Genomic DNA, 22,833 nt, shown 5'->3' on the forward strand with positions numbered 1-22,833 from the left:
TAATGGTATTCTTTTCCTGTAGGTAACAATTCACTTTTCTCTTACTGTTCAGACTTTCCCTTTACCTTTGTTCCCATAGTCTGACTGTATTTCATTAAGGTGTAAATCTCTTCGTATTTATCCTGCTTGAGTTCTTTGAACTTCTTAGATGTGTAGTCTAATATATTCTTTTAAATGAGGGAAGTTTTAGCAATTATTTCTTCAAAAAAATTGCCCCTCATATTCCGCCTTTCCTTCTGGGGCTCGTTATAGATCAGTATGGTTGATGTTGTTTCATAGGTATCTTGGGATCTGTTCATTCTCCCTTTTTAAACGTAGTATGTTCGTCAGACGTCACTGAATCAAAAACACCTGAGAAAAACCATGGAGAAAAGATTTATTTGGATTCCTGGTTTCAGAGGTTTCAGTGCATGGTCGGCTGGCTGTTAACTTTGAGCCTGAAGTGAGGCAGAACATCATGACAGAACGCATTGGGAGGGGAAAGCTACTTACCTCACAGCGGCTGGGAAAAGGGAGAGGAGGGAGGGGGCTGGGGACAAATTATTTCAAGAATAATCCTTTCTCAGTTTTTATGACTTTAGTTGATTCCAGAGCTTTAAAATCCTTATTTTGATAATGTCATGTTTGATTATTGTGCCTTGGGGGAGAGAATCCACTCCTCACAGTGCCTTACTCCATTGTGTATTTTGTAACATCACCTTAGATTCACACAGGACTATTCAAACTGGCAGCATGCTGAGAGCCATAGCCCAGTCAGAATGACGCATGGCATTTTTGCCAGAATGGAGTGGTTGAGAGGTGACTCCAGCAAGCCATTGAGATGATAATGGTTATGTTAAGCTGTGTATTCAATTGTAATATTAGACCCCTGCTGTCCGCCTCAGCCTGCTACTTTGGAGTTCTCGTGGGGATTCCTGGAGAGTTCCCATTGGTTGGGGAAGTGCCGGAGGAGGAATTTCCGGTTGGTGGTTCCTGGAGGAGCCGCATGGCATTCGGGAGAGTTCCCAGGAGCGTGTGTGGAGTGTGCTGGTAGAGTTCAGAAATAAAGTTTGTTCCTGCTTCTGTGGCTCGTGATTTGTGCCCAGCCAAACTGCGGCAGCAGCCTAGTCAATATACTTGAAAATTATACTGGATTTTTTTTTTCATATTAATTTTTGAAGACAAATTAGTCTTCTATCAGTTTAGTTAATGTTTTGACTATAATAGCTTCTACTCACCCGTTCACTTATGTGAATTTTGTTCTGGGATCATTGACTTCTGTAAAGATGTAAAGATGGATGAGAAAGTCTCTATCTTCCATGAATTCACAGTCCAATGGGGGAGAGAAACTGAAACTAATAACTACAATGAACTACAGGAGATGCCAGCATGAGATGTCACACAGGAGCGAGCAGAGTGCTGTGGGGTGGCCAAGACGGGGCATCCTGCTCCTAGAGCATGACAGGGGCTCAGAAGAGTAGGAGTCACACATAGGGGTGCAATTGACAGGAGCTTCTGACCATAAAAAGTGTTTTATGTGAGGACAAGGCTCCAGCCAAGTGACACCTGAAAACTCAGACTTTGGGAAGATTTATGGTGAACAGCCAAAGGTGGAGCTCAGCTGTGTGGCCTTGAGTGAGCGACTCATACGCTCTGTCTCCTCTTCTGCAAAATAGGCAAGTCATATTTGTTTCATAACAAGCTTGTGGGGATAAAATGAAACAATGCAACATTTTCGCAGTCATCACTGAATTAGTCCAATTCGTGACTTTTCTAGTGTCAAAATATTTGATTTAAATTTTTAATGTTTGTTAGGTAGAAATGGGAAGAAATCCTGGAAGAATAGAAAAGAAACAGACAACTGTGGTTGTCAGTATTGACAGCTGCTGAGCAATTCTGGCCTTTGTCCTCTGGCCCACCAAAGGCTAGCCAAGGTTTCTATTGATCAGATTCATTTTTGCTTTTGTTTTGTCACGGAATTTCTCTCTAGTAGCTCTATGGTTCATTGGCCTGTGGTGAGTGAGGGACAGATAACGGGTTAGACAAATAGAATTGGGGTTGAGAGAAGATGGGTGTGAAAACAGTGGGGAAAAAAGACGTTTATGACATAAAATTGACAAGATTTGAATGTGGAGGGGTGAGTTTGGCTGGTTGGGTTTAGAGAATTTTTCAGAGGGCCATAGAGAGGAGACATAGTTTGGGAAATGTACAAACAAGGAGTTGATCCAAATAAGAACCACAAAAAGCCAGATATACTGTTCATAAGATCATTGGCTAAGAAGCTATGAGAGAAAATATCTAAGCAAGAGCAAATATGTGGAAACCTGGGACACTGGGCTAATGTGACAATCTTAGCAGAGTATGTGTCATGGATCCTAAACACATTTTCTGAGCTGCCAACAGTCAGAAAAATGACTTAATCTAATGTCCATGACCTGCTATTGAGCAAGGCAGGAGCTGGGTGAGGTTGCTCTCCAACATGGTCATTCAACATTCTTTTATTTTTAATAAGCATTCAGAATTAATCTAAACCCTTCTGAAGTTATATCAAGATGTTTCAAGGATCTTGGTTTTGATTAATAATTCTTCACAACTAATGTACTTCCTGTGGGTAGGTCAGACACTGCGTACAGACTTTCACTTACTCTGAGATCACCAAAGAATCATTTAGAAAGCAACTGCTCAGAAACCTAATAGCACAGCCAAAGTGTTAATGCACCTTTTCAAAGCACTAAGGAGCAGAGCAGATTCAAACGGATGTACTGACTATGTATAAAAAATACATGGTGACGCACCTCGTCTGATCTATACTTGAAGAGGTCCCTTTTTATGTGTGAGATTCTGCAAGTTAATTTTTCCTGTCTCTGACATTCAAGTGTTTTTAATTGCCAGCCATCCGGATTTGCCGTTGGTATGAATCAGGGGGGTTTTTATTTAATTAAGCCAGCTTATCTGTCATTCATCACAATTAATCCATTCTATCTTAATTACTTTTCCATTTCTAGAACCAATCATCACATATTAATACAAATATAGGGAAATATGAGTCATTCTCATAAAATAAGAGCACCAGAATGTGTACCAGGTATGGTCTGGGTACTTCCTTCCCATATTTAGCAAGGTTCAAAATAGCTTGATAAGAAAATTCTCATATTCTGGTAGAAATATGGAAACCTGAAATTCATATTTCACTCTCTTCATTTACCTTATGACACTAACTATCTAAACCCCATCATTTATCTTCCAGAATCTCAGTCTTGTTTTTATATGTTCCCAATGACGAACTGTATCTTGGGAGGCCTCTGTGCTCCGGAAAGTTATTGTTGGTTGGGTAGTAAGGCCAGGGTGTGGTTTGTCACCGTGCATGTGTGGGCTTTTCATTCACTCTCATTGAGCATGACTCTATTTTTTTTATTTTATTAGTTGTTCAAAACATTACATAGCTCTTGACATATCACATTTCACACATTTGATTCAAGTGGGTTATGAACTCCCATTTTTCCCCCATATACAGATTGCAGAATCACATTGGTTACACATCCACGTTGTTACATACTAGTGTCTGTTGTATTCTGCTGTCTTTCCTATCCTCTACTATCCCCCCTCCCCTCCCCTCCCCTCCCATCTTCTCTCTCTGCCCCATCTACTGTACTTCATTTCTCTCCCTTGGTTTTTTTCCCCCTTTCCCTTCAGCTCCTCTTATATGTAATTTTGTTTAACGATGAGGGTCACCTTCCATTTGCATGCAACTTCCCTTCTCTCTCCCTTTCCCTCCCACCTCTCGTCCCTGTTTAATGTTAATCTTCTTCTCATGCTCTTCCTCAATCACTGGGGAGATACCAGCCAATGAGGCAGAAGATTCCAACTCCCGTTGAGCTCACATTTTTATGGGGAAGATAGTAAACAAACGGCATCCGTAGTGATGAGTTGTGTGCAAATTTTAAAAGAAGATAGTAGACAGTGGTTCAGAGGCTGCTATGGAGAGAGTGCTTGGGGAAGGCCTCTCTGAGAAGGTGAACTGAAGGGGGGACACTTCAGTATCCAGAGATGCCTCAAGCAGATCCAGGACTCAGGGTTGTGGGAGGAAGATACAGCAAGAGCAAAGGCCCATTAGTGGGACTGTAATCGGGGAAGCTGCTGGAGGCCAGCCCTGCTGGGGTGGCATGAGCAGGGAAGTAGTAGGAGATGAACTTGGGGAAGGTGAAAGTTTTCAACAGAAAGAGTGTGGATTTCAGTCCAAGTTTCATGCAAAGCTGTTGGAGGGTTTGAAAGACGGTAATGATGTGATCAGATTTACATGTTGAAAAGGTCCTTCTGGTTGCTCTGTGTGGAATGGATTGACGAAAACAAATATGAAACAGGGATCCAGTCCAGGAGAGACGGGGATTTGGCTTGCATCCAGTAACGGAGGGAAGAGCTGGATCATTTCAGGATTTGTTTAGAGGAAGATCTTGATGGATTGGCTATGGTAGGGGTTCATAACAGAGAAAGAAGAATCCATCAAGGATACCTAAAATTTATTTATTGGACACACTAGAATTTCTACAATCCTTAGCCATTTTTTATAGCTGTTGTATTCATTGCTTTCAAAGGTTGATTCTTTTTGTATTTGCCTGTCTCCGGGGTAAAGCAGAGCAATGCTTGGCTTCCAATCTGAGTTGTCTAAACTAGTGGCCATATAACCTGGCCAGTTTCTTAATCCCTCTGTCTTTAGTTTCTTCTATCAAAAGAACAGAATAAAAATTTCACCTATTTCATATGTTTGTCATCAGAAATAACCAAGAAAAAAAAAAAAACCACATAGGCTTGCTTAGCACACTACCAGATTATAGTAAGACTATTTACTATTAGTAAGTATTAGTGATTGAGTACTATATTTCTGTCTTTTCCTCCTCACTTTTGCACATACAGGCCTCAGTACTCAGTAATAAGAATTATAATTACATTTTTTAAGAAACAAGAAATTCCTGTTCCTTCTATCATTCCACAATTATTTCATGTATCAAATACTAACTTTAGAATTTCAGAACACTCAGACCTGTTGAATATATTCCCAACTTCCATATATGGAAGTATTTGTTTTTTAAATGACTTTTGTTGTTGTAGTTCTTTGGGTTTTAAAAAAATCTGTCAAGACCTTTTAGAGAGATTGACTATTAGCAGCTTTAATATAAAGTTAGTGTTTTCAGCTTTTTAAATGGGGCAAGAGAGGATAGGTATCTGATCCCAAGATTATGTAAATGATATAAAAGCCTAATGTGCTGTGTCTGGCAATGCCGTGACACCACAGGGCCCTGCTCAGCCTGGTTTTCTGTTTGCCCTTTGGGTTCAGGACCATACTGGATATCTACTGTATGGAAAGACCCAGTTTGTTTAGGTGTTGAGGAATCTGAAGCTCTCTCTTCTTCTGACTGATTTCCATCTAAACTCTGGTGCCTGCCACTCTGCTGGGCTGTAGCTACATTTCAGACTCTTGAAAGTGGTTCTTTGTTTCTTCTCAAAATAGGCTTAAGAGTAGTAGGAAAATAGAGTGGGTCACCACAGCATATGGTTAAATATTTCATGGGCAGATGTGCTTGAGGATAAGAAGGAAATTCTTTTGAGTTCTTATCTGCAGTGTAAATGTGCCCTGCAGATGTTCCATCATTTCAGCTGGGATTAAGGTACATTTAGCAAAGGTTGCTTTTCATGAGATAACACATTCACTTAATTTTTGAAAGGAAAAAAAAAAAAAACTTTCCAATGGTTCACTGGAGTTCATGGGGCAAGGACACCCCTCTTTGGCTGTAATACTCCTAGAGTGTCACCATGGATGCAAGAGAATCATGGCATTCAGCACAGGAGGCTTGGGAATTCCTTTCTGTGCAAAATTTCAGCATTAAATGTGTGTGGGTTTATTCTCTAATTCTGGTTTCAGGTTCTTTGTCTCATATTTTGTAATAACAAGATAAAAATATTTTATTTCAGCTCTCTTGCATGATGTGGCACATTAAAAAAAAATAACCATTCTTAATACAACAAAGTCCCTAAACCTAAAATGTGAGATGTTCCTGTTAAACTCTTGCCCTGTTGAATCTACAGAGGTTGGGATCTGCTAGTTTTTCATGTTTGCTTCCACTATGGGTCTCTCCTAAATTATTATGCTGATTGCCTGGATCCTGTGCCAAATTTGTAAACATTGCGTTATTTCTAATCTCTACAGGAAAATATATGGTGTGGATTTTTTGGTACATCAATAACTAAATCAGTCCGTGTGTGTGTTGAAATGTTTGCATGTCATTGAGCTAAAACAGGGGAATCTGTAATGTCACCTCCTTCTCCCAAAGACAGGGTGGTCATGACTATTTAAAAGTTTGACGTAAACACCAATGTGCGCCTAAAGAATCATCTTGGTTCTCAACCCTGCATGGAAAATGGACCAGTGGGGCTCTCGTCCATCCTGTGTGCTACTTATACATGCCACTGGGTGGATCTCTAGGGAATTATCCCATCAGCCCAATATCCCACCACTTCAAAACTTAGCACCCCAATTTGATATATTAACTTTAATATTTAAGTTTTTATTATTTTTCCAGAAATATGTGGGCATACCTCACTTGTATATGTTTGTTTTTCTCCTGTAGACACGGGAGCAGAAAGACAGGCACTGAGAGAAAATGTATATCCTAAACTGAGAGAATTCTGCAGAGAAAACTATGGACTGGAATTTCAGGTAACTCTAATGCTAATTTCATTTTTAATTATATCAGCTGAATAAGTGGTGGTTTGTTTCTTTTTAGAATTCGAGTGTGGTGAAATACAAGTTGTAAGCCCTGAAAATGTTCATTTCTATAAGGATGGGTATGAAAGAAATATTGGAAAATGGAAATAAAAGTGATTTTTAATGTTTTACAATTTTTTTTTTTTTTTTTTTTTTTTTTTGCTGTGATTCGTGGACCCTGCCTGGTACTGGCCATCTTTTTTTTTTTTTTTTTAACCATATTCATTTGCTTTTTAACAGTCTCTACTATCAAAAAGATAGGTCACTGAGCACCTGCCCTTAAATCTTAAGCTGTGGTCTTCAGGGATGTTCTGCATCTAAAGGCAGGGCCAAGTTTTTCAAAGTATTTCTTTTTCAGCAGCCTGGCCATCCCTTGCCTTCTAACTGCCTTCTGGTTTTTAATTCACATTGTAGAATATTCTTTTTTCTGAGTATTTCAGGGCTTTACCATTTACCCAAAATGTGTGTGTGTGTGGGGGGGGTGTATTAAGGTTTGAATATGAGGTATCCCCCAAAAGCTCCTGTGTTAATGTAGGAACATTCAGAGGCAAAATGATTAACTAATGAGAGTTGTAACCTTTAAGTCCATTCTAGTTTGAATGGACTGACTGGGTGGCACCTGAAGGCAGGTAGGTGTGGCTAAGGAAGGTGGGTCACTGGGGCATGCAATGGAAGAGTTCATCTTCCCAATGGCCCCCTCTCCCTTGCCTCTGCTTCCTGGCCACCATGAATGAAGTAGCACCATGATGTGATGCCTCTCCTTGGGCCCAAAGCAGTGGAGTTGGCCCACTGTGAACTAAACCTCTGGAACTATGAGCTAAAATAAATTTTCCCTCTTCTGAGTTGTTCATGATAGATATTTTGATCACAGCAAAGCTGACTAAAATAGCTTTTATGTGTGTATGTGTGTATCAGCCTGACAGTAACTTCCCATGTCATTGCTAAAGTTCATATGGGTTTTATACACCATAGATTTTGCACCTGAAAAAAAAAAAAACAGTACTTGAAAACATTGAATGCATCTTGGACATTCAAAACTTGAAAAAGTAAATGGCTCCTGAAGCAGATAATAGTATCTATTCAGAATTTTTCAGCTGGCCACCATTTCCACTTACAATGGAAATCTCAAGTCTCTGGTACTGCCTCAACTGCACATCGACATTGCCAAGTGATGCATATGTAATAGGGTTTTATGGTACAAGAATGGAAAATGTACCATTGTTAATGGATGAAAATGTCACCCTTCATTTGTTGCCTCTTAGATAAATATTTTACCTTGGTATACCTCATGATGGGTTCTAATATGATGTATAAAGTAATTGTCTCTAAATGGCTTCAGTCTCAGAGCACAGTGTCAGCAGCAGGCCGTATGACACACATAGTGAATAGTTACTCGTAAGTCACCATTTACTTGATAAATTGTGAGCCTAAATTAAATTCCTTGTCATGAATTCAGCACTGCCTTCTCTGAGGAATCTGGTTCTACTGATAACAGGGTCCCAATTGTTACAAAACTTCCAATCTGTCAGGATTCCCGACGACTTGGACACTCCTTCGGGACTCTGTTGCTATAGAAAAAGAAATGTGTCCAAGCATATTAATCTTTGAGTTTGTTTTGCATCCTTCTTGTTAGTAAATAGAGGAGGTTGTTGACTGGCCTGCATAGAACACAGTATTGACAAGGATTTGCTGAGGGGGAAAAAGAGTATAATTTCCAAATTAGCGGTGGGCACAGGAGAATACAAGAGAGCCAGAGGGAAATTGCAGAAGGCAAAGCCTGTAGAATAAATTGAGGGAAAGAATCATTCTAGACAGGTGTACTGGGTCAGTCGGTGAGATCCTAGAAAGAAGACATGGACTAGGAACCCAGAGTAAGTTAATTGGCCCATCCTTCAGCTCAGTATTTATACTAGGGATTGTCACTCCTTACAGGTCTGAGATGGTGTTTAGAATAAGTAAACCTTGCAAGGTTGCATTTGCTTACCAGTTGTAAGCTCAGCAGGAGCTCAAATACATAACATCTGAACCTTCTAAGACTGTACTTCTTACTCTAGACTTTTATAGTAGGTTATTTATGGAGCTTTTCCCTGAAGCTATATTTTCCAGCGAGATTGTTCTCTCTCCTCAGCTGCAATAAAATATGTGCCAGAAGCTTCCTGAGAAGCCAGTTCACCTCACAGTATCCCAGATTCCATCTTTGCTTGTGCCCTGCACCCAGAAGAAATCCATTTTCAAGTCACTTAGACACAGCGGTCTATTTGGTACCTGCCTCTGTTTGCTCATATTTGCGGGTTTAGTCCCTCCACCTGCAGTGCTTTCCATCTGGCACCTCCCCATGCCACCTCCTGCATCCTCCGACCTGATCTCAAGTTGCTCTCCTCTCTTCCTGGCCCACTGCTCTGCCACCTCTTGTGCTGCTTTGGCTCTTTCCTTCAGCCATGATCCGTGTCAGGAATACTTAGCTCTTCATTCTCATAGGCCTGCTTTCTAATTGTCCCTCGGGTCTCCACTGAAATGTCATTTTCTAGAGATACTTCTCTGATGATACAGTCTGAAGGCACAACATAGATATTTTATGATGCAGTATTTCCAGTTCTTTGCATAGCATGTGTCAGTCTCAGATATCTTTCTTGTTTGCTGATGGATTGGCTTGCTTATTTTCTTTCTCTCACAAGAACAGGGGCTTGTCTGCCTTCATGGCAGCTACATTCTTGTCCCTAGAATAGTACCTGGTACCTAGGAAAAGTCTGTAAGACTTTATTAATGAATGAACACACAAAAAGAGGACCCAGTCCAAGAATCATTTCCTTAAGAGAACTTTCTCTAATCCCAGGATGTGACATATGCCCTTCCTGTTGTTCCTCTAAAATTCTGTGCATAACTACCAATCATTCAGTGTGTTTTAAAAGTGTGTGTTGAGCACTGACCACATGGCGGTCAGCATTCTAAGCTCTGGGACTACAGGAGCAAACCCCAGAGGCCCTCTTCTGTAAAGTTCTCAGTGTTGTTGAGGGATACAGATAATAAACGGATAAATTCCAGCAGTAATAAGTGCAGCTTATCCCATAAATGCTTTGATGAAAAACAAAGCAGGGTAAGGGGGTTTAGGGAATGCCAGGTGGTCCAAAAAGAGCTTGAGCAGAAATCTGCAGAAGGTGACAGCAAATCATGTAGATGTCAAGGAAAGGAGAATTCCAGACATAAGAAACAAGGAAAAGGATCTGAGACAGGAGTGGGTTTAGAACATCCTAAGAAAAGTAAAGAAGCCAAGAATGAGTGGAGTGGATTGAGGGAAAGAATGACAGTTGACATCAAAGTTGGATCATAAGGGACCTTACGGGCCAAGATTAAGGACATGGAATGAGAGGAAAAGAGCAACACGATAAGACTTTCAGAGGCTTAGGCGCTTTGAACAGGGAGGAATGGTGGAACAACAAGTGGTCATGGCAGGCTCTAACATGAGCAATGGGGAGACTGAGATGTCATGTGGTGGGCGCTTCCTCACCTGTCTTTAAGGACTGCACGTGTGTCTTATTCCGCTCATCCCAGTGGTCCCTTAAGCAGCTGGTACATCATAAGCCATTTAACAAAAGCTTTCTTAAATTAGATTGATAAACACACAGTAGTATGTTAGGCCAGCCCATGTGCCTTTGATCGACGTGCCTGTTAGTGGGCCATTCTGTGGCATTGCCTTTGTTTCTTTCATTTAAACTCAGATGTTTAATGAAAATGCACCAGTCTGATTATGTGAACTTCAATTAGTTCTGCGTGTGACCTATAGAGTGACTAGTCAGAGAAGGAAACAACAGTGGAAAGAGCACCAAGCCCTCTCAAAGTGATGAACGCCCGTGGATTCAGAAAAAGGCACAGCGTTTAAACGTGGCATTTAATTTGCTGGTGTTCACTAAGTGCCTTTGGCTACAAAGAGGATAGAAAAATAAGAACAAGGGGACTGAACTGAGAAAAATAAAAGCAGACCGGGGCGAAAGCATGTGGTGTGGGACCCAGTAGATAAAAGGCTGATGATTCTTCCCCAGATACCACCTGTTCTTGCTTTCAAACCTCCTCTCCATTCCTGCTGCTCAGACCCTGCTGTAACCTGCAGGGCTGCAAGTAGTGAATGAAGATATAGCACCTTAACAGGTCTCTTCCTGCTTACCCCCTCCAGGCCAGAAGGAAGGAACTCTTTTGTTTTTAAGTCCCCAGGGCCTAGAACAGAGTTCCATGTTGAGTAGGGTTTTAGAAAAATGTGCCTAGCAGAACCACCCACCACCAGCACCCTACTTGAGTCTTTCTATACACCACCACCAGAGCATCCTCTTGAAAGGTCATATTGTGGGTTCCTTTAGGTGTTGAATGGCGTCCACGGCCTCCAGGGTTTTAATGTGAGCCTAGCTATTTCTCCAGCTTTTCTGCTATTCCTCCTAGCATTAGCAGTCAGGCCATTCTCAGCCTTGGAACACAGCTGGCCCATGGCTCGTTCTGGACTCTGAGATCTCATTCTCTGTATGCCCTTCAATTTTCCCCTCCTATCAGACATACCCTTTCACCCCCAGCCACCCTTATCCCTGTCCTTCAAAGGCCATCTCAAAGCCTGACTTCCCAGTGACAGGTACCCAAAAGAATACAACAGAGACAGTAACTAGAAGAGATGTAGTTGGAATAAAATCCACTTTTGCAGAACATGATTAAGAAAATAGTTATTTCACTTATCAAAATAGTAACTTTTGATTACTTTTGAACATTACATTAATAGGATGCAGGACCTAAAATCATGCAGCTTTCAAAAACACTGTGGAGTCATGACTGAGTGGCTGTCATGTATGAGGCAAAAAAGACTAAAACAGTCGGCAATCATCTGCCTGCTGTATTGATTACTGAAATGATCTGAAATCAGGAGAGGCTCATGCTGATAACTCTCACCGCTCTTATTTCTAAATGTTAAATTAACAGTCCTTGTCTTGATAGGTGCCATTTGTTTCCTTTTGCACTTTTGCTAAACATAGCTTTCAAAAGTGATTTTCTTGTATGCCTTTGCAATTAAGTGTAATAGTGTGGTCTTCCAGGGAGAAATCCTCCCATGTGTCAGCTGCAGCCCTTCCCCTTCACTCTATGGGGCCTGCTGGCTTCCCAGGTGCATAGAGAAGTATGAGAGTGAAACCTTCACACCTGCCACAGGAAAATCCTGCTTTCTTGGGAATACTGGCATCGTAATGACTGCTGGAGGCACCAGAAGGGGTGGATGCTCATCCTGGGTGAAGGCGCCACTGGACTTCTTGGGTCTGGGGTTGGTCCTGGCTTCTTCACTGATGTCCCATCTGTCCATGTTTCCTTTGGCATCACAGGTCCAGCCCTGTCCTCTTGCTCATCTCCCCCCTCCCACGAGCCACAATTAGAGCACTGATCTTCTTAAGCAGAAGTCTTTACGGTGACATCCCTGCATCAGCATCTCCTCTCTTCCCTTCATAGTTGCATAAGGATAACTGCACGTTTTGAATGTAAATGTGTTCAAAACAGAACTCATCCCTCTTCCCATTTTCCTAGTTTCCCAACTGCCACTATTCCTAGCCTTCAAGACTTTCAACTCTTGGTTCATAATTCCTTCTTCCACCCTTTACAACCTGGGTCCAATCTGTTGCTGTCCCCATTGATTCATCTGCTGCAAATTTCTTAGAAGTAAATGCAAATTTTCTTTGCATTTCACAAGTCTCTGGCTTTGCTCAATCTTCCACTTCTTGATAGCTGAATGGCTAAGGGGACCTTTTTCTGATCTCTCCCTGCCCTTGCCATGGTTTTTCTCTGGTCAGCCCTACAGCACTGCTTTAAACAATTCTATCTGACATGGTACTTCCCAGATTTAATTGATTCTCAGATGCATGGCTTTTCGCATTTTTTTTTTTTTTTACATCTCTGAATTTGGAATTCATCTTACAAATAAGTGGTGTGGCATTGTGTATTTGGCAGCACATTTCATTTTTAGTGATATGTATAATACTGGAGCAGCTCCAGCACTGAAGCTATTTTAGATTCAATACAGTGCAACCTCTTACATCCATTGAAGCATATAGGGGAAACAGCATGAATTTTTCTGTTATATATTCTGGTGTTCAAATCCTGAATCTGCAGATTACAATCCTATGATTCTGAGCACATTGTTTGATCTCTTTTATACACAGTTGACTCCTCTGTAAATGAATGGGTTAGTGATTATTTTCCAAGAAGGTTGTAAGAGATTTTTTTTAAAAGTGCCTGTCAAGTGGATGGAATGTAGCCAATGTCAATTTCCTTCTCTTTTACCCTTTTAATTCTTTCTCCTCATCCAGAACTTAGTACAATGTGAAATTATTAATGCACATTTTTTTTCTTTTTTGAGAACTAGGGATTGAACCCAGAGGTGCTCTGCCATTGAGCTACATCCTCAGTCTATTTATTTTTATTTATTTTATTTGTTTTTGAGACAGGATCTCACTAAGATGCCAAGGCTGGCTCAAATTTGCAACCTCCTGCCTCAGTTTCCCAAGTTGTTGTGCCTAGCTATCATGAACGTTTATCTTTGGCTTTCTTGGGTATAATAAAAGATCTTTATTCTGGTCATTCTAAGGTCTCTGTGAAGGTTGTTTAGCATGTGGTAAAGAAGGTATGTGAATGAGAAGAATATCCAGGAAATATTTATTGTCTTCTTTTTAAGAGGGGATTATTTAGCAAAACTAAACCAGAAGTTCAGACCAATGTAGACCATAGTACTTCTATGGCAGAATACCTGAGACTGAGTAATCTATGAATGAACAGAAATTTTGTTGTATCATGGTTCTAGAGGCTGTAAAGTCCAAGGTCATGGTGCCCTCAGAGGTGGTGCCTGTTGAGGGTCCAGTCTCTGTCTCCAACATGGCACCCGAACACTGATTCTCTGGACAGGAGGATCACTCTGTCCGCACATGGTAGAACATGGAAGGATAAAAGAAACAAACTCCTGCTTTCTGCCCCTTTTCAGAGCAGCATTAATCCATTCCTAAGAGAAGAGCCCCTGTGAACTGACACCTCCCAAGAGACCCCACCTCCCAATTGTCTAGTTGGAGATTAAGTTTCCAACACATGAAGTTCAGGGGATACAGTCCAAATAGAATCAGAATCAGGATGTTAGCTTAAGAGAAGAGCCCTCAACTATTTTCATCACTCTTTTGGCACATCAGCCTATTCTGTAGGCCTCTGTCCCTGGAGATCTAAATGTACAGAAAAGGTGCAGTTTGTTCACAAGGCAGGGCTAGACATTTAAAAAAAAAAAAAAAAAAGGAGGAAAAAATAAAGGCAAAGTTCAGGTTTGCTTCCCCATTTCCGTTCTCTGAGCTTTGCTTTAGAAGAGGAGAGGTATATTAGTAGGCAAAAGTAAGCCAGTAGATGGGCAACTCTTAGCACAGCTTGCCTCTGCCGTCTGCGTAGGAAGCCCCCACTCCTGTTCCCCCTGGGGCTGGTCACATCATGGTCATGGCACTGGAGACCCTGAGACTAAACTCTCCCAGGCTGCCTTCAGTTACTAGGTGTCACACATCCTGAGTTGAGAGTCTCCGCCAGACCCCATGGCAGAGACATGACCACACAAAAGGCTGGGGTTACAGTGGGATGGCACATGGGCAGAAGTCTGGAGCTCTTCATCTAGAACGGAGAAGTCTGGGATGCATCAGCTACGGAACACGAGGCTCTGAGCAAGCTGAGAAGGAAAGCCAGCACTTGGGTTTTATCTGCCCCAACTCCAGCCGTGACTGGCAGGCAATCAGTGGGCATCACCAGAGCCTGTACCTAAGAACTCTTTATTTCTCTCCCCGTGATATGAGGTAACCCAAATGTCATCCCAGGAGAGGGAGAAGCCATGACTTTAGAGAGACTTGGTGCCTTGGTCCAAGACAGAATGAGCTCTCAAATAAACTCCATTAAAAACACCATTTTGAACTAAGGTTTAAACAAAGTAGAACTAAAAGTTCACTTTATCCTCTTTGGCAAAGGATGGAAACATGGGCCAGAAACTAAAACTAACTTCAGACAAAATAAAGAAATTACGTTCTCTATGCACATTAAAGTAGTTAGATTCTGTGAGTTTTGTGTTAGCTTGACGTTACTAATAATTATTCAGTTGGGCCATCCTCATCCACACTGATGGTCCATGGGTGCCACCTGCTACCTTTCTTGCACTATTTGCCATCTCGCCACAGCCCTCCTGTTCCCTCCATCCCAGTCTCCTTTTTGTCCCTATTTTTTTTTCTCCCAACTCTCTGCCTGCTCAGTCTCAAAATGCATTTCTCCCTATGGATGACATCACTGGATTTGTAATTGACAAGATTTGTTGTGATGCCCTTGCTCTTCTCTGCACATTGTCAACTAATCACCCCTTTCCCATTTTCTGCTAATCAAATGGATGCTGCTTTCTACAGGGAAGTGCACATCTCTTCATTGAATCACACATCATTTCGGCTAAGGCCAGGACTCCAATCTGTTTAGTCACTTTAAATTTCTCTGCTGTCCATCAAAAGCCTGGTCAGACCTTATCAAATTGATATTCTCTGAAAGTAATATAAACATGTTACATCATCCATCTCCGTCCATGTGAGTGAGCCAGTTTATAGAAGCGGAAGGAAGTTAGAGATAAAAGACAAAAGGAAGGTATTATGTCATAATTGACCTCCATTGTCCCAGTTTACTTCATTGTTCCAGTTTAATTGTAAACCTCAGCTCACAATTTCTGCAGCCTGGAGTGGCTCCTTTGGAATTCTTTGGCCTGACTTCCCAAGGTGGACCTGTTGTTCTTCCTTTGATTTGTACTTATACACAAATTTCCTAATATTTTTTTTTCTGAAGATAAAGGAGTGCCATTTGGGGAGGCTTCAGGATTTACTGGATGAGCTATACTTGGCTAAGCATTCTTTTCTGCTAAATTGTGGCTGATTACCTCCAGCAGTGGAAATCACCCAAAAGGATTAGTCCTTCAATAAACAGAATGGGAAATAGCCCCCATTTGCAGGTGACATTTGAGTGTCCCAGTTGAATCAGTCATCACAAAACCTTTCTCAAATTCTGGTCATACAGTAGCTATTTTTTTTTCCATCCTCATTTTTATTTATTTCTATTTTAGCAGAGGGAGAAGACACCTTTTGACAAGTCTTCAGAGAATAAAAAGAGCACTATTTGAGAGGTCTGTTTTGTTAATAATTAGATACAGACCCTTGAAAAGACTAACTTACCCAAGTTTCCTCATCTACAAAATAATTTCCTTCTACCTTTCAGTTCCCCAAATTTATGATCTCGTGGCCTTTACCACCTGTACCTAAATAGGCCATGTCACATTACTGCCTTTGCAAGACTATTCTATGTATGCAAAAGGCTGCCCTACCCTCTCTGAAGAAGAGTCTCCTATGTAGATGTCCTTCAAGACCAGCATGTATATTACCTCTTCAGTGGAATCTACCCCGGGTCTCCAGGGACAGATTAAGGGGTTTGATCCCCTGAGCTTCATTCATTTATTCCCAGATATTGATGGAATTCTGCTGTGCACCAGGCAGAGTTATGAGTGCAGCGGATACCTCAGCACTAGAAACAGCCCTGCCTCTTGGAGCTGACAGTCTCACAGAGAACACGGTCAGGAGCACCAGTGACCAGGGCGATGCCTGCTGCAGAGGAAATGCAGGGTGTTCTGTGTGTGCATATGGGGACGGAGATAGACTCTAGGCAACTAGAGTCCTCAGGAAGGAAGGAAGCCTAAGTCTAAGCTGAATCCTGGATTCAGGTAGAGGAAGAGATGACTAGTTAGAAAAATTGTTCCAGGCAGAGGGAACACATAGAACACATTTTCAGAGGAAAATTTGAAAACTATCTGCCAAGAACCACTTCTGAGTGCTATGTAAACCTTAATTTGTTTAATCATTGCTATGAGTCTAGAGGATAGATTCCATTTTCCCATTCTATTAGGTGGGGAAACTTAGAAATACAAATATAAATAACTGTTGAAGATCTGTTACAAGTAAGAGTAGTCAGGATTTGAACTGAGGGAGTTTGGCTCCCATGTCCATGTTCTTCCCTGTACCAGACAACCTCTGACACTTGCACATTGGTAAAGTTGTACATGTGGATGTATATGGACATGTAAATGTGTGTATATGTATGAACATGTATACATGTAAATATGTTTATATACTTTTAGATGTATATGTGTATGTGAATATATCACACACGCAGCCAGAGTATGAACAGAGAAGGAGAATGTGATATGACATAAAGTTGGAGAGTTGGGCAAGGACCAGATGGAGGAGCTCATAAGTCAGGCCATGGATTCTAGAAACTATCTTCAAAGTGAGAAGAATCTTAAACATGGTATAAAATGGTGTTAAAGCCCAAATTTAAATCCCATCTCAATTCCTACCTATGTGACTGTGGGCAAGTCGGTTAACTTTTCGGTGCCTTCATTTTTCATCTATAAAACAGGGATAATACTTCTTTATACTTCATAAGTTTAAGGTGTAAATAAGCATATGGCTGAGTAGAAGGAAATCTTTGCTAAAGTGGTCAGATTTGCATTTTTTAAAAGATCCTTCTGCCTCAAGTGTGGTTAATGGGTTAAAGGGAGCAAGAATGCAAGCAAGAAGGTAATTTAGGGAGCTGCCATTGAAGTACAGGATACATGCACACTCAATGTGGTTGTGGAAAGCAGTGATAAGCAGGAACAGAGCCAACTGTGTTTTTCCCTCAGTCACTCTTGGTGGTCAGGTGTCCTACCACTGAGGGGTACTGGGTACCCACTTGCAACCTGGTTGAAGTTCCTTTATGCAGTGAGCTTTGCCAGCTTATGCTCAGTGCAGGTGCTCACCAGCTCCCATACTGCCACTCCTTCTCTGCCTCCAGAAGCTCCTAAAATTGTCTCCATGTGCATCAATCCCTGATAGTCAGAGGTTTTGCCTTAGTCCCCAGTTGAGTTCTGCTCTACCACACAAAAATTTTAGGGCTATCTAGAGGTTAACTCTCAAGCACAGCTTTCAGGTCTGAGCCTTGAATTGTGAAATGGTTGATTTGATTGTCAACTTGATTGGATTCAGAGATGCCAAGGATTAAGAGGCGTATGGGTCTGTCAATTGTCTGGGAATGATTGGCATGTGGGATATCCTACTGAAATGAATACCCTCCCTAAGCATGGGCAGGGCTGACCAATAGGATGATGGCTTGTATGGAATAACAGTTGGAAGAGCAAAGAAACAGCAGCAGATGCAAGCTCCATTCTTCTTGAACGGGTTCTTGATCGCTGCTGCTATGATGGTGAAGATATCGGATTCTAGCTTCCTTCTGGATTATCTGGAAGCCTTTGGTCTCTGACTAGGGTAGGAACGTTGATCCATCCTGTTCTGAGGCTTCAGCCTCTTGGACTGTGCAACTACTGGTTCTTCCAGCTGTTTAGCCTGTAGACAGCCATTGTCAACCTTCTGGTCACGTAAGCCAACCTAATAAGTCCCCCTTTTGTAATTATACTTCCTGTGGATCTGTTCCTCTAGAGAACCCTAATACAAGTTGTCTTCGTGAATCTTTAAAGGAACTGTCATGTGACCTCATGTTTTCTGATGACCGCTTTTAACCCTGGGATCAGGAGTGGTCAGTTGGGATTGATTTAGGACCTGCTTTTCCCAGAATTGCCTCTTTTAGTTGTGTTCCCATATATCTCTTAGTTAAGTATCTTATGACCAAGAAAAAAAATTGCAGGTGACATAAAGTCAGTATTTGCAATAGTTCTGATGAAATTGTAGCCATTGATGATGTGGACCTGCAGGTTGTCCTGACCAGTGCACTTGGGCAAGTCATTCTATCCAGAGAGCATTCACAGATATAAACCCTAACTCATCTTTGGTAAACAGTGGTCCATAAGACTAGTCTGAGTTCTAAGTTCTTCTCTGCTTACTTTCTTCTGTAAGAAGAACATTCTGGAAATGGAACACAGAGATTGAAACAAATTCCAACCAGTGCTGTCATCATCACACTTTGACCTTCAGAAGCTGTATCCTTAGGACAGTAATATTGTTGCTATTCAAAAGTTTCTGAACCTGCTCTGTCTTCTTCTGAATATTTTTAATGGTGGCAGATGTTGATCCTTTTGAGAATGGATTTTATTTCTTTTTAAAGTGATATTTTAAAAGCCATGTTTTATAGACGTGAAATCTGGAGAAATGCCACTATTAATCCAAACTAACTTCAACTATAAAGTGACAAGCTGTTGTTTTTAAGTATGAAACAAGATTTTTAAAAAAATATTCTTTAGTTGTTGATGAACTTTTATTTTGTTTTATTTATGTGTGGTGCTGAGAATCGAACCCAGTGCCTCATAAATGCTAAGCAAGCACTCTTCCACTGAGCTACCACCCCAGCTCAAAACAAAATTATTCTTATGGAAGAAATGTCTTGAGCAATGGTGGAGTCGATGGAATGAGTGATCACTGCCCATCATAATAACTTAGGACAGCCTAAGTTATTATGGGATTACTAAGGGATTATTCTAAAAAAAACTGTGTAGCTACACTTCTGTTTTGCATTCAGATAGTGTCCTATAGTATGGAAAATTAGAAAACATTTTGGAAAATATTTATGTTCAAAGGTTTTTTCCAAGCAATGACAGTGTAAGGCCATTATGAATTCAGATTTGATGGTCCTGTGTTTGGGGGTTAGGGGATAAAACTTAGTTAATATTTGTTTCTTAAAAGTTGCTTTATTATTATGTAATCTTAGTATTTAAAAGTTTGCATCTTATTGCAAGGTATAAGATTTGTTAGGGCTTTATTTGCTGGGTTTTAGCTTTCAGATCCATTCAACACATCATAATAAGTATGATAAATTAGCTTCCCTGAGAATTTTTAAAACAAGTGAGATGGTTTTAAGTAAAAAAGATAAAATCAAATTACTTTCCTGAGCTTTTATACTTAAAATGATGAAATAAGTAAAGGCACATAAAATGTGCTGACAACAAGTTAGTATTCCAATAAATAGTAAATTAGATTCCAGCATCTGCAGGGCCTGGACATTAGGCTAAAAGCTAAACTTAATTTTTTTTAAGTATGTAATAAATCTTGTCTTATTGAGCACTTTAGATTCCAAGTGGTTTTTACTGCTTATTGACCATGCAGATATATGGCGTATGTTTGTCCAAAGTGGTGTTTTATATTACATGAGGTGAATATTTCATTTATTTATTTCTTCCCTGTCTTCAGGAGTTGCTTGATTTTATCTTTTTTCATCATTTTCTGCCCATAAAGACTTACGAGACAGAAGAGTTTAATGAAACAAAGCTGGAAACAGAATTTTTTTTTAAAACAAAGTTACTAAAGTAGAAAGACATGTTGCTGGGCTGGGATGTGGCTCAAGTGGTAGCGTGCTCGCCTGGCATGCGTGCGGCCCGGGTTCGATCCTCAGCACCACATACAAACAAAGATGTTGTGTCCGCTGGAAACTAAAAAAATAAATATTAAAAAAATTCTCTCTCTCTCTCTCTCTAAAAAAAAAAATTAAAAAAAAAAGACATGTTGCTATTGCTGAATAGTTTATTCCGTTGTATAGGCATATCATCATATTTATTCATCCACTGATCACTTGATAAAAATTTGAGTTGTTTCTACTTTTTTGATCATTAGGAATAATGCTGTTATTAACACTCATGTTATCAGCTGACCTTGTTGTCTGTATTTATTTCTTGCCTTATTGTCCTGACTAGAATATCCAGCAGAGTGTTGAATACAAAGGGTCAGGGTGGGCATTTTTTTCTTATTTCTAATCTTAAGGGGAAATTTTTCAGTCTTTCTCCATTTAGTATGATGATAGCTGTTGAGTTTTCATAAATGCCTTTTATCAGAGTGAAGAAGTTTGTTTCTACTCCTAATTGCATGAGTGCTTTTATGATGAAAGGAAGAGTGTTGAATTTTGTCAAATGATTTTTCTGTGTCAATTGAGATGATCATGTGGGTTTTGTTCTGTCCTATTAACATAACAAATTTCAATTGGTTGACTTTTTGATATTTAACTAATATAGTATTACAGATAAATCCTACTTGGTAGTGTTGTATAATCATTTTTATATGCCGATATGCTGTTAGATTAGGTTTTCTAGTATTAGTTGAAGAGGTTTGTTTTATATTCAGAAGAAATATTGAAGCAATCTTTTTGGGAAAGTTTTTGTCTGGATTTTGTAGCAAAGTCATAAGTCTCAGAATAAGTAGGGAAGTGTCCTCTGCTTCTATTTTTGCACAAGTTTGTGAAAATTTGGTATTAATTATTCCTTAAATGTTTGGTAGAACTTGTAAGTGCATCCATCTGGACCTAGGAGTTTCTTTCTGTGCAGTATTTAATTTTTAATTGCTACTCAATCTCTCTTTAAAGATGTCTTCACATTGTCTATTTTTTCTTAAGTCAGTTTGCTAACTTGTGTCTTTAGGAATTTGTCCATTTCGTCTAAGTTACTAATTCATTGGCATACAGTGAGTTGTTTCTAGTATATTCTTTTATAAATATTATTCCTGTAAGGTCAGTAATAATTAACCTTTCTTTCACTCCTGACTGTAGTAATTTGAGTCTTCTTTATTTATTGCTATTGCTTATCCATTTTGTTGATCCTTTCAAAGAATCAAAGTTTTTTTTGTTTTGTTGATTTTTGTTTTCCTGTTTCACTAATTTGTATCATAATCTCTTACTTCCTTGCTTCTGCTAACTTAGTTAACTCTCGCTTCCTCTTATTTTCCTAGTTTCTTAAATTATTATGTTTGATAATTGGAGATCTTTTTTAATATAATTATTTATAGCTATGAAATTTCTTTTCTGTACTGCTTTAGTTGTATCCCATAAGTTTTGGTCTGTTGTATCTTCATTTTCATCCATCTAAGTATTATTTTATTTCCCTCATGATTTCTTCCTTGACCTGTTACTATTTACAAATATATCAGTTTCCAAAAATTGGTGAATTTCCCAAATTTCTTTGTGTCACTAATTTCTAATCATTCGTTGTATTCAGAGAAGATACTGTGTGTATTATGTAAATCCATTTGAGTTTATTAAGTTGTTTTAAATGAATGTATGTACCATCCTGGAGAATGTTTTGTGTGTACTCTAGAAAAAAACGTTTAGCTGCTGCTGAGTAGATTATTGTAGGTACGTTTGCTGTAGTTGGTGTTGAGTATTGGTCAAGTCTTCTAGTTTTCTGTCAATCTTCCCAGTTGTTCTTTCCTTAGTGAATATGAGAAGTTCAGGTCTCCAACTATCATAGCTGAGTCATCTGTTCCTCTCTCCATTTCTGACCTTTCCCCATGTCTTTCCTCTGCCCTTACATATTCACTCCTGCTTGACACATCTTCCTGATGAATTGAACCTTTTATCATCATGTACTATCCCTTTTATTTCTAATTATATTTTATGCTTTATATGTCTGATCTTCATAGAGCCAGTCAAACTTTCTTCTGGTTACTGTTTGCATAATGTGTTTTTCTTGTGGTTGCTGTTTGCAGGGTATGTTTTCCTATCCTTTTATTGTCAATCTATTTATATATATGAATTTATTTTTGTCCACATTTTTATTGTCACATTATAGTTGTACATATGCTGGGATTTGTTGTTACATATTCATATGTGCACAATATAATTTGGCCAGTATCATTCCCCAGCACTTCCCTCCACCTTACCTTTCTTCTGTTCTACTGATCTTCCTTTATATATATTTAAATTTAAAATAGTGTCTTTAGGCAGAATTAAGTCAAATCTTGTTTTTATCTTCATTGATAGTCTTTGACTTTGGATTGTTTAATCCCTTCACATTTAATTGATATTATTGGTTTACTTGGATTTACATCTGCCATTTTACTTTTTTCTATCTCATGCTTCTTGTGTTCCTCTGTTGCTCTTCTAGTACTCTGCCTTTGCAGTAAGTGAATACTCTGTAGTGTAGCATTTTAATGTTTTTTCTCACTAATTCAAGTTACATTAATAATTATTTTAGGGCACATGCATCTTAATTTATCTGAATCTATTTATAATTTTTAACTAACAGTTTTACAAGCTATAGAAAGATGTCTCCTGAATAGCTCTCATTCTTTTCC

The 22,833-nt window shown here is 39.7% G+C and overlaps 1 protein-coding gene across 1 annotated transcript in view; it reads left to right on the top strand.

Moving 5' to 3' along the window:
- The window catches only part of Nwd2 (NACHT and WD repeat domain containing 2), a 151,412-nt gene that overhangs the window by 55,099 nt on the left and 73,480 nt on the right, over positions 1-22,833 (top strand). The window contains exon 2 of the mRNA XM_076865285.2: positions 6,603-6,691. Coding sequence (XP_076721400.2) covers positions 6,603-6,691 — 89 coding nt within the window. The remainder of the gene's footprint in view (positions 1-6,602; positions 6,692-22,833) is intronic.

Source organism: Callospermophilus lateralis, chromosome 8 (genome assembly GCF_048772815.1).
Source record: "Callospermophilus lateralis isolate mCalLat2 chromosome 8, mCalLat2.hap1, whole genome shotgun sequence".
NCBI classification, from domain to species: domain Eukaryota; kingdom Metazoa; phylum Chordata; class Mammalia; order Rodentia; family Sciuridae; genus Callospermophilus; species Callospermophilus lateralis.